At 32.9% G+C, this 12,632-nt stretch overlaps 2 protein-coding genes across 2 annotated transcripts; both read left to right on the top strand.

Annotated features, from left to right (window-relative positions):
- Nucleotides 1–1,875: 1,875 nt before the first annotated feature.
- On the top strand, nucleotides 1,876–3,884 carry LOC144431429 (solute carrier family 22 member 15-like). Its single transcript, XM_078119561.1, has 3 exons — nucleotides 1,876–2,035; nucleotides 2,495–2,580; nucleotides 3,209–3,884. The coding sequence occupies exons 1-3, from the start codon at nucleotides 2,022–2,024 to the stop codon at nucleotides 3,406–3,408; spliced, it is 300 nt and encodes a 99-aa protein (XP_077975687.1). The 5' UTR covers nucleotides 1,876–2,021; the 3' UTR covers nucleotides 3,409–3,884.
- A 6,973-nt stretch (nucleotides 3,885–10,857) lies between these two features.
- LOC144411723 (optomotor-blind protein-like) lies at nucleotides 10,858–12,632 on the top strand. Its single transcript, XM_078119609.1, has 4 exons — nucleotides 10,858–11,318; nucleotides 11,405–11,513; nucleotides 11,604–11,765; nucleotides 11,873–12,632. The coding sequence occupies exons 1-4, from the start codon at nucleotides 11,056–11,058 to the stop codon at nucleotides 12,560–12,562; spliced, it is 1,224 nt and encodes a 407-aa protein (XP_077975735.1). The 5' UTR covers nucleotides 10,858–11,055; the 3' UTR covers nucleotides 12,563–12,632.

Raw genomic sequence — 12,632 nt, 5'->3', positions numbered from 1 at the left:
GTTAGCGTTTCTATGGGTTGCCTATCTTTATCCTAGTTGGAGACAAATGTATTTTATTACAACAATACCTGGAATTCTTGGATTTGTTTTTTTATAGTAAGTGAAAAAATACGTTAGTGAATATATTTGAAGATATAAATCGCATTTTCTCAATATTGATAAAATATGGCAAAGTCCGAGGGAAAGCGAATGGATCTCAAGCTTTCATATCGAGGATGTTTAATTTTTTGTATTATTTAACGATGGTGAATTGGATATAGCATTGTGAAATATTTATATATCACGTGCTAGTTCTGTCGAAATGCCAATCTTTTCAATACTGCTAGTCCATACATTAGTAAAGTTTAAGTGCATATTACATGAAATTGATGCAGAAATTTAGCTTAACACCTTTCAGCATTGTCCCAGAGTCGCCGCGTTGGCTGTTGTCTCGCGGTAAATCAGACAGCGCAGAAGAAGTGATGCAAAAACTATCAAGGTGGAATGGATCGCCCCACACAGGTATTTTATATTATATATATATATATATGTGATTATGAACAAATATTTTGAATGCCCGCAAATTTGAATATCACTCAAAGATATTTGCTTACGAAAAACAAAAAGTAAATCACATGTGTAATTGCTGATACGTAAATTCTCCTATAATATGATTCTAATATTTCAATAACGCTTGATAATTAATAATAATATATTAAGAATATGCTCTTCTGCCGGAGAACGCCAAGATGGGGGACATCAAAATGAAAGTACGTATATATCAAACGCGGATTAAATAATTCTAGATATACGTTTTTTTTTAAAACATTCTCACAAATGAAATTCACAAACACAGAATCTTCTAACCAGCTTCAGAAGATTTTAGAACAGCTATTTTGCCAATGTCGACATCAATAGAGATGAAAACGTCAATGAAGGCACGAGATGGAAATATTTTAAACTCGTTTTAAATACCGTTCCTGGATGAAGTCAGATCTAGATGAACACTTGAATGAATGTCAAGATATTATCTTTTTAACTTCCCAAAAGAAACATTTACATCATAGGACAGAATTGCTGAACAGTTGCAAATGTAGGGATTAAACAGAATCCCCAGGATTGACTGACCAGAGTGTCGTTGACCTACTCTGACTCGTAATCTTAAGCCCACGTTTTACCTCTCAACACCCACGCGAATGAATAGACGTTAAAACCTCTATTTGATTTCATTCGTAGTTTTTCACGATATACAGAATACAATTTTAAAACTTCTTAAAACTAGAATCGGATCACATTGAAAATCTATTGAACGGTATATATGTACGTTGATCAAATAACGAATTAACATTGAAAACGTGACCTCGTGATTCACGCCATGAACAGAAACTCTTATTAATTAACTCTATACGGGTAATTATGTACGTCGTGCGGATGGGATGTGTTTAAAATTTCTGAGAAAATGATATGACACAACGAAGTTGTTCTTGGAAGCTAAAGTTGTGTAACTTGTTCCTACGAAACTTAAAAGTTCCTACTAAACTTTAAAAGTTATATTTCACTAGATCGTCTAATGCTACAACAAAATTATGAATATGCACAACAAGAGCAAGATGCCTCAAGAGACGAGGAAGGCTCAATTATAGATTTGATAAGAAAACCTGTATTGCGATACAGAGCAGCCATTTTAAGTTTACAATTGTATGTATAATTTTGCATAGCCAAAATTGACATAATAACATCCGTAATGTGTATCTATACGACCAATCTAAATGAGAGTTATACCGAAATGAAATAGATTGGACAAATATTGTTCGAGTATTTATATATATAAAAAAATAGCCATGTGTGAAATCCGTCTTCATTGTATATCCGGTTAGGTTTGTCTATCTTGACTCAAATCACGTTGTATTTTCAGGTTCACCGCAAGTTTTGTATTTTACGGCATAACACTTGGTTCTGGATCTTTTAGTTCAAATTTTTATGTTGCATATTTAATATCGGGATTGAGTCAGCTTCCATCAATACCCTTTACGATTTATCTTATGGAGAGAAGATGGTAAGCCAATACCATAACAGGAAAAAATCTCGAACTCACCATTTGTTTTGAACTTTCATAAAAATCACGTAGTCAAAATCTGGGACAGGCTGATAACTTGAATGAGTCCACCAAAAAAAAACATCTATTCGTTCTACTGGTAAAAATTAACCTACAAAATAACCGCAAAATAAAGCGAGAATCGTTGAAAGTGAATGAACGAACAGATCATATGACCTTGAAAATGAGTAAAGGCATCGTGGTGAAATTATAAACCGGCCGCGGGATTATATTTATATACTGATATATTTGACTCCATAAAAAATGGCCACATCCATAGAAAATAAGCAGCAAATGCTATATTATTAGTATATAACGCAAGAAATTGAAGAGGTGTTGCTAAGTATACTCAGTTGATTGTATTTGTTCAATTCTTATCCCCATATATATATATAGTTTTAAGCGATTTACTCAATACAGGGCTGGTAGAAGACGAACGCTGGTCTGCTTCATGGGTTTAGCTGCACTGTGTATGTTCGTCATGTACATCGTTTCCTTCGGCCAAGGTAATTTCAAATATTTACCTGAGAATAGCAACCTTACAAATTTGAAAATATGTTTTTTAATGTAATTACTTGGATGCCTACTGAACAGAACAGTTTTCGTTAAGTCGAAATGATGCTTGCGGACCCACAATAAAGTGCTGTTTACGAAATTCTATAACATAAACAGAATTTCAGGCCAAATAGTCTGTCATGAAAATATACATTTAAAGATTCGGACGAAAGTAAAGTACATAATACATAAAGCGGGGCCTGGTTGGAGCAATTTAATTAACTGCTCTTCCATGTTAAATCCAGTTTTAATTGATCAAATGTATTTTAATTATATAGTGTAAATTTTGTCTCAAATGACTATAATACATACGTATTATAAATTGCTGTAACTGGAAGATAATCTGTTTAACTGGAATTAGCTATAGCCGATTGAATGAATTTTTTTATTTCTCGTTAGACATCGTAAAAATTTTTTGATCTTTCATAGAGCTTCAGCCTTCATAAACCATCTCGTTTCAGTCGACAACAAACCCGACCAAGATTTTTTTGGTAAAAACAATAATATTACTTTACTAAAATGTAAATCTGAAAATAAATGTAGATAAACAGAAAGATTAAATTACCGTTTTTCATTCAGATCGCTCAAACTACAAATTGACACTTTTGGTTTTCGGAAAACTGGGAATCTGCGGAGCTTTTGATCTTATTTACGTATATACTGCAGAACTCTTTCCAACAGTTGTGAGAAACGTTGGACTGGGCTCAATGTCGTTCTGGGCAAGAGTTGGTGGTGTAATTGCTCCATTTTTAGCAAATCTTGCGGTAAGTTTTTTATGAGAAGTACTATTGTGCAGCATCTGAAAGGTAACGGAACAAATATATCGTTGTCGTTATTATTGGACACGTTTAGTGGACATAACGATCGTTTTGTTGTTATGTTGTTCTTGTTGTTATTTGACACTTTTTGGACACCTAGTGGAAATATTAAAAACCCGCTTTTCTCTTTGATCACTGGACCAATTGCTTTGAAATTTTTAGTGGTTAAAGATGGAATTTTTCTCCAGAAGGCTATTACTTTTATTTATTTCAAATATTTCTGTTAGCTCTGTGAGATTTGTTTTTGTTTGCTATGACGTCACCGAATGTTCTGCGGGCATTGGACGCCATTTTGTGTCCTACTGTACTGCTTCGCTTGGTGTGAATATATTTGTAGACTGTGATCTGACGGTACGGAAACCGTACTGTACTGCGAACAGACGTGTCCATATATTTGGGCGTAGCTCTCTTGTTATCGTTTTGTGATTACTTTTTCATTTGAAGTTGTTTTTTGGATCGAATGACCCATTTCTTGCCTTTGGTATTGTGGGATTATTGAGCAGTGTTTTTGCCTCTTTCCTCCCTGAAACCCGAGCCAAGTTAATTCTGAACACCTTTGAAGAAGCGGAACTACAAGAAGAAGACAACGACGAAAATAGTTGTAATTCGATAACATGCTAACATTGACTACGTCCTCTACACTAATTGAATATAGTTATTGTGTATCGTCTTGAATAAATTATTGTTTATCGTGTCTTTTCTTATTTTTGTTTTTCGGAATGGAAAAAAACGGCACGACGAACTTTGACTTGACTTTTCATAACGCAAATTAGCCGTTAGAGACAAAAATCAAGGTTTATTCTTCAAACTGCTAACAAGTGCCAACGGCCAACCAAAACAAACGAATATTTAAGGAAATGGGTCAATAACCAAGAGCAGTTGCCCAGCCTTCCCACACAAGCAGACCTGTATCATCAAATAAAACGTACAGGCGGACTACGATAGCAATTTTAATAATAACACGAAAGAAACAGAAGAATACGAAAATTAGATCAAACTGCATTTCAAAGGTCATGTCAGGGCTGATTTCGCTATTGCTATGATTTTAAGCAGTACGAGCGCGGCCCCTCAATTTTTCAACTCAAATATAATAATATGGCGCGGCGTTGTGGATCATCATACGCTCGCCACCGCATCTCTGATTACTCTGCGGGATTCGCAGGTTCGAATCCCATGCGGGGATAATTGTGTGCAAGAGGATTGCTGGACTCATCGCGACTTCCTCTACTATCAAATCCATGCTACCGAAAACAAATACCGTAACTAACTAATCCATACCCGACATGGAATGGTAACCGGACGAGAGGCCGTGGTTCGCCATATGGTTAAGCCGTCTTGTCGACTTTCCTCTCCCCAGGGATAAATATGTAAATCCTATAACAGACCTTCGGAGATCAGATTGGCGAACATTTTATTCCTCATAGACAAGCGGTCGGCAACCTGCGGTTCCTGAGCCGCATGTGGTGTGTTGTTCTTTGGCTCCCGTGAATCAAAGTGGCGGCTACAGCAGATTTTTCTTAGAAGCAGTGGGGACTTCAGATCTTATAAAATTTAAGATGATCACTAAAATTTATGATAAGTAGATTTGAAGAAATCTTAATTTATTTATTTACGAGTTACACACTACGTATTATAATTTTTATTTTTCAGTAGGGATAATCAAATTATCTACATTTGTCATATCCGTTTAATCAATAACGAGTTTCTTTGATTAGTAGAAAACAATTGCAATATCATGTTGAGTCGGTAATTCGTTTGTTCTTTTGAAATGGGATAACCAATACCAGTTTGAATAAAAAAAAAATCAAGTTTCCTCGACTCTAAATAATGCTGTCTTGGTAACAAGTAACAAGACAAGTGCGTTCGAGTGGATTTATTTATCAATCATTATTATTATCAATCATTTTATTTTACCAGGTTTGTTTCAGGTTTGTGATATATAAAAAATTCTCCTAAATAAATTTATAGTAATTTATATTTAATATAATATATTATGATGGAACACTTTATTTCATTAGAGTGGGCAATGGATTGTCGGTGGAAAAGGAGAAATTCCTCATATACAAAACCACTACGTCCATCCAATTTCCGAAGTTACTGGACAAAAATTGATGGAAGAAATTGTATCATTTCATAAAGTCAAGCTTACAAATACTACTGCAAATCGTCCCCAAGATACAGTGAGTAAATAATAATTTTGGTTTTATTCACTAATATCTCAATGTATAAAAAAGTGTAGTAAATATTCTGCACCGTCTTTCATAACGTATTTGCATTATTTTTTCAGATTGTTCTCCATTCAATGCATCGGTATCAAATTCGTGTTCACCTCTCAAGAACAGACAATCAACATAATATTCAAACATTTGAATTTCCACAAACAACTTTCATCACTGTAACAGCTTATCAAAATTCCGAACTTTCTCAACTTAAAATAAAAAACAATCCGGAGGATCCTAAAGGATTCCGTGCTGATGGAAAAAGGAAAAACAAAAGAACGTGCTCAAATGAGGATGAATATTTCCATAACGTTTTAGAAACAAAGAAAGTATGCAAATGGGATCAACAACAAGAATTGGAACGTAGCTACAATATTCATGATAGTTCATCTTTCGCACTGAACAATACAGATTTCTGTTTTCGGTCTCAAGAACATTGCCCACTCAATATCTACAAAAACAATACTCCAACTCACCAGCCTTTACAAATGTATTTCAATTCTCCCAACTCAATTGCGTCGCAGGAATCTGATCATCAAACACTTTACTCTGGCGATTCTGCAACAATTAACGAAACACAATCTCCACAAAGTTTGGAAAGAGTCGACCACACCGAGACTTTGTGGAAAGACAACTTGTTAGATGAATTGTGTAATGACAATATTGTATATTATGACGATCCGGGATATGTTTCAGCATCTCCAGCTGAATTTTTAGATAATGATGATGTTTCGAAATTTCTGTTTGGAATTGAATCATGAGTTTGATTTTACAAATACTATAATTTAACTTCCAATATAGTTCCTTTTATTTGAAACTTTTGTAAAATAAATGATCAACCGATATATATACTACGTGTTCGTTATTCAGATTAGTAGGCGAGTGAAAGTTTTATATGTTGTTAATTAAAACTCAAAATTAATGGGAATCTCAGGGATAGTGGACTTTAAGATCAAGCACCAGAAAACAACACTATTGAGTGAAAGAAAACTTTGCTCTAAAAACTGTTACCACCCTTTCCAAAGATGAGGTAATATTAATTTTATTTTACAATTTTGCACTAAAGACGAAAGGCAGGAAGAAAGACCAAAATATGTCGTATTTTTCTTAATATAACCGAATTGATTATTGGAGCTTTCAATTTGAGATAAAGCTCACCAGGCTAGAAGGTAGGAAAATGATTTTTTATTGTAAACGTTTTTCACCTTTAGACAAAACTATGCAACTTGAATCTGTGCCACAAATACTCACCAGCAAAACTGTCTTGTATGAATCACAGAAGAATAAAAGCGTCATGCTAACTTAGATCAATTATTGAAAGCAAAATATACATAAAAAATTTTCCAGGACCCACTGAAGGTCGTCAAAGTATAAGCCGTCCACAATGTCGTAAATCCAATACATATTCCAAAGTTATGACAGAACAGCATTAAAATCAGGATCCTTTCTATGTGGATTTTTGGAAACTGTCAATTTCGCCTTTAAATGACAGATTTTCTAAAGTATTTCCGATACGGAGGAACAATTGTTTGATAAGTAAAAACAGCAATATCATACTGAGTCAGTGAATCCTTTGATTCAGAAAGTTTGCCAGGAATATGTATAGAGAAATATAAGTGACATCACGCGGCGAATAATTTTTTTTTCTCGTTCTATTTCCAATATGTATGTATATACAGTTCAGATCTTATAAAATTTATGATGATCACTAAAATTTATGATAAGTAGTTTTGAAGAAATCTTAATTTATTTATTTACGAGTTACACACTACGTATTATAATTTATTTTTTAGTAGGGACAATCAAATTATCTACATTTGTCATTTCCGTTTAATCAATAACGAGTTTCTTTGATTAGTAGAAAACAATCACAATATCATGTTAAGTTGTTAATTCGTTTGTTCTTTTGAAATGAGATAACCGATAACAGTTTGAATAAAAAAACTCGAGTCTCCTCGACTCTAAATAATGTTGTCTTGGTAACAAGCTTCAAATTTATTGACAAGAATTTATTTATCAAAATTTTTCGAATTTCAATTTCCGAATTCTTCAGGTTAATGACTGTATATTACGCATTATTATCTCTATTATAAAGTTGCAATAAAAAAATTATCTGCATTTCACATTGCCGTTCATTCAAGATAGAGTTTCTTTGATCAGTAAATAACAATTGCAATAGCATGCTGAGTCAGTAATTCTTTTGTTCTCCTGAAATGATATAAGACAACCGATAACAGTTTAAATGCGGAAGATGGCTTCTCCCAATTATAAAGAACTTATTTTCTTATCTAAAATTTGATATAATTAATACGTGAGAAATTTTATACAAGTTTGGTGAATGAAACATCGTAGTTTCCAAATTTTGGTATGCATATGATTTTTGAGGCAATAAGGAAAAGAAATAAATGTGATGCGAATAATGCTAAAACTGTAATTTCCTCAGCATATCTATACGTTATCATCACAATAAAAAAATGATTTTTGATCTTAATTTTTTATCTTAATATATTCTTCGTCATAACAAGAGAGCAATGGACGCGAAGGCTCAATAACTAACTACGAGATACTGAAACGTTGCAGGGTATCGAGTTCGCAAAACAAAATCGAAGTACAGCTGTGACGATGATTTAGCAAAACGACACAAATGGCCACTCTAACACAGTACATATAGCCAACGCAAAGTTTTCATTCAAGATCCATTTAACTTCCAATATAGTTCCTTTTATTTGAAACTTTTGTAAAATAAATGATCAACCGATAGATATACTACGTGTTCGTTATTCAGATTAGTAGGCGAGTGAAAGTTTTATATGTTGTTAATTAAAACTCAAAATTAATGGGAATCTCAGGGATAGTGGACTTTAAGATCAAGCACCAGAAAACAACACTATTGAGTGAAAGAAAACTTTGCTCTAAAAACTGTTACCACCCTTTCCAAAGATGAGGTAATATTAATTTTATTTTACAATTTTGCACTAAAGACGAAAGGCAGGAAGAAAGACCAAAATATGTCGTATTTTTCTTAATATAACCGAATTGATTATTGGAGCTTTCAATTTGAGATAAAGCTCACCAGGCTAGAAGGTAGGAAAATGATTTTTTATTGTAAACGTTTTTCACCTTTAGACAAAACTATGCAACTTGAATCTGTGCCACAAATACTCACCAGCAAAACTGTCTTGTATGAATCACAGAAGAATAAAAGCGTCATGCTAACTTAGATCAATTATTGAAAGCAAAATATACATAAAAAATTTTCCAGGACCCACTGAAGGTCGTCAAAGTATAAGCCGTCCACAATGTCGTAAATCCAATACATATTCCAAAGTTATGACAGAACAGCATTAAAATCAGGATCCTTTCTATGTGGATTTTTGGAAACTGTCAATTTCGCCTTTAAATGACAGATTTTCTAAAGTATTTCCGATACGGAGGAACAATTGTTTGATAAGTAAAAACAGCAATATCATACTGAGTCAGTGAATCCTTTGATTCAGAAAGTTTGCCAGGAATATGTATAGAGAAATATAAGTGACATCACGCGGCGAATAATTTTTTTTTCTCGTTCTATTTCCAATATGTATGTATATACAGTTCAGATCTTATAAAATTTATGATGATCACTAAAATTTATGATAAGTAGTTTTGAAGAAATCTTAATTTATTTATTTACGAGTTACACACTACGTATTATAATTTATTTTTTAGTAGGGACAATCAAATTATCTACATTTGTCATTTCCGTTTAATCAATAACGAGTTTCTTTGATTAGTAGAAAACAATCACAATATCATGTTAAGTTGTTAATTCGTTTGTTCTTTTGAAATGAGATAACCGATAACAGTTTGAATAAAAAACTCGAGTCTCCTCGACTCTAAATAATGTTGTCTTGGTAACAAGCTTCAAATTTATTGACAAGAATTTATTTATCAAAATTTTTCGAATTTCAATTTCCGAATTCTTCAGGTTAATGACTGTATATTACGCATTATTATCTCTATTATAAAGTTGCAATAAAAAAATTATCTGCATTTCACATTGCCGTTCATTCAAGATAGAGTTTCTTTGATCAGTAAATAACAATTGCAATAGCATGCTGAGTCAGTAATTCTTTTGTTCTCCTGAAATGATATAAGACAACCGATAACAGTTTAAATGCGGAAGATGGCTTCTCCCAATTATAAAGAACTTATTTTCTTATCTAAAATTTGATATAATAAATACGTGAGAAATTTTATACAAGTTTGGTGAATGAAACATCGTAGTTTCCAAATTTTGGTATGCATATGATTTTTGAGGCAATAAGGAAAAGAAATAAATGTGATGCGAATAATGCTAAAACTGTAATTTCCTCAGCATATCTATACGTTATCATCACAATAAAAAAATGATTTTTGATCTTAATTTTTTATCTTAATATATTCTTCGTCATAACAAGAGAGCAATGGACGCGAAGGCTCAATAACTAACTACGAGATACTGAAACGTTGCAGGGTATCGAGTTCGCAAAACAAAATCGAAGTACAGCTGTGACGATGATTTAGCAAAACGACACAAATGGCCACTCTAACACAGTACATATAGCCAACGCAAAGTTTTCATTCAAGATCCATGCGCAAGTTTTTTTAATTTAAAATATTTTGATTTTTGAAATTTTGTGCAAAAAAATCAACATCATGCAGTTCATGCAACTTTTAAGACAGCCGCCCTTTATTGAATTTTATTGAAGCCAGATTTTTCTGATGTTAGCATTAAAAAGATTATGGCTTGATAAAATATTCGTTGACCGCATTAAGATATTTAAGTTTATATGGTTAAGTTTATATGGTTCCTCGCGGCTTCCCTTCCCCAGTTGAAATGTATGATCATCTTTTTTCTTCGTATTTTTTGTAAAACTGACTTTTTTACTGGTTGAAAAAAATAAACTTAACTTCACTTGGCACAAATAACCTTGTTCTCCACTAAAATATATTTTAAAGCGTATCAGAATTTCTCATGTCCAAACTGTAAAAAAAAACTTAAAACTTGACAGAATTTTAAATATCATTATTCCTTGTGATCACAACGCAGAAAAATAGTCACAACAAAAAGATTTACCGACTCAGCATGTTATAGCAATTGTAATGGACTCTTATCAAAGAATTGGTAGTTGTACTGCAGTAGCATGCTGAGATGAGGCAAGGAAAATCTCCCTTGATGAAAAGGAAACGACTGATGTAGATAACCAGATGCTAGTCATTGTAAAATGAAGATAACAATACGCAATATACAGACATGGATGATAAAATAACAATAATGTCATGATGTAATTGGTATATAACTGGATGAAGTTAACTTCGTTTTCATTCATCAGATTTGTGCACAGACCAACGAATACCATTGTAAATAATGTTTCGCTTCCAACAAAATCATCAAAATCAATGGGTGCAAGATCTTACTTCGTGGGGCTATGGTTCTAACTATACAGAGCAACCTGAATCGACATTGGAAGCCACCACTTCAGTAATTCACCCCGATAATAATATGTTGCAATTCCAAGCAACAAACCAACCTAATTTAATAACCAACATGAATGCTCGTCTGTGCGACGAAGAACTTTGGCAAAAGTTTTCTGATGTTGGGACTGAAATGGTATTGACAAAGAAAGGAAGGTAAAAACAGTTGTTATTATTTTCAGATTTGTTTTTAATATATTTCTGTTTTGCATTTTTTTAAGTATATATATTATTTTTTGCAGGAGAATATTTCCAGGCTATCGAGTGAAGTTTTCAGGATTGGATCCGAATGCGCTTTACAACGTGATTCTTGACATCGTCCAGACCGATTCGAACCGATATAGGTTTCAGGTTTGTAATATATAAAAAATCCTCCTAAATAAATTTATAGTAATTTATATTTAATATAATATATTATGATGGAACACTTTATTTCATTAGAGTGGGCAATGGATTGTCGGTGGAAAAGGAGAAATTCCTCATATACAAAACCACTACGTCCATCCAATTTCCGAAGTTACTGGACAAAAATTGATGGAAGAAATTGTATCATTTCATAAAGTCAAGCTTACAAATACTACTGCAAATCGTTCCCAAGATACAGTGAGTAAATAATAATTTTGGTTTTATTCACTAATATCTCAATGTATAAAAAAGTGTAGTAAATATTCTGCACCGTCTTTCATAACGTATTTGCATTATTATTTCAGATTGTTCTCCATTCAATGCATCGGTATCAAATTCGTGTTCACCTCTCAAGATCAAACAATCAACATAATATTCAAACATTTGAATTTCCACAAACAACTTTCATCACTGTAACAGCTTATCAAAATTCCGAACTTTCTCAACTTAAAATAAAAAACAATCCATATGCTAAAGGATTCCGTGCTGATGGAAAAAGGAAAAACAAAAGAACGTGCTCAAATGAGGATGAATATTTCCATAACGTTTTAGAAACAAAGAAAGTATGCAAATGGGATCAACAACAAGAATTGGAACGTAGCTACAATATTCATGATAATTCATCTTCCGCACTGGACAATACAGATTTCTGTTTTCGGTCTCAAGAACATTGCCCACTCAATATCTACAAAAACAATACTCCAACTCACCAGCCTTTACAAATGTATTTCAATTCTCCCAACTCAATTGCGTCGCAGGATTCTGATCATCAAACATTTTACTCTGGCGATTATGCAACAATTAACGAAACACAATCTCCACAAAGTTTGGAAAGAGTCGACCACACCGAGACTTTGTGGAAAGACAACTTGTTAAATGAATTGTGTAATGACAATATTGTATATTATGACGATCCGGGATATGTTTCAGCATCTCCAGCTGAATTTTTAGATAATGATGATGTTTCGAAATTTCTGTTTGGAATTGAATCATGAGTTTTATTTTACAAATACTATACTTTAACTTCCAATATAGTTCCTTTTATTTGAAACTTTTGTAAAATAA

This window comes from Styela clava, chromosome 13 (genome assembly GCF_964204865.1).
Source record: "Styela clava chromosome 13, kaStyClav1.hap1.2, whole genome shotgun sequence".
Lineage (NCBI taxonomy): Eukaryota > Metazoa > Chordata > Ascidiacea > Stolidobranchia > Styelidae > Styela > Styela clava.
Note: the sequence above shows the minus strand (reverse complement) of the source record. Positions and strands in the feature narration are given on the sequence as shown.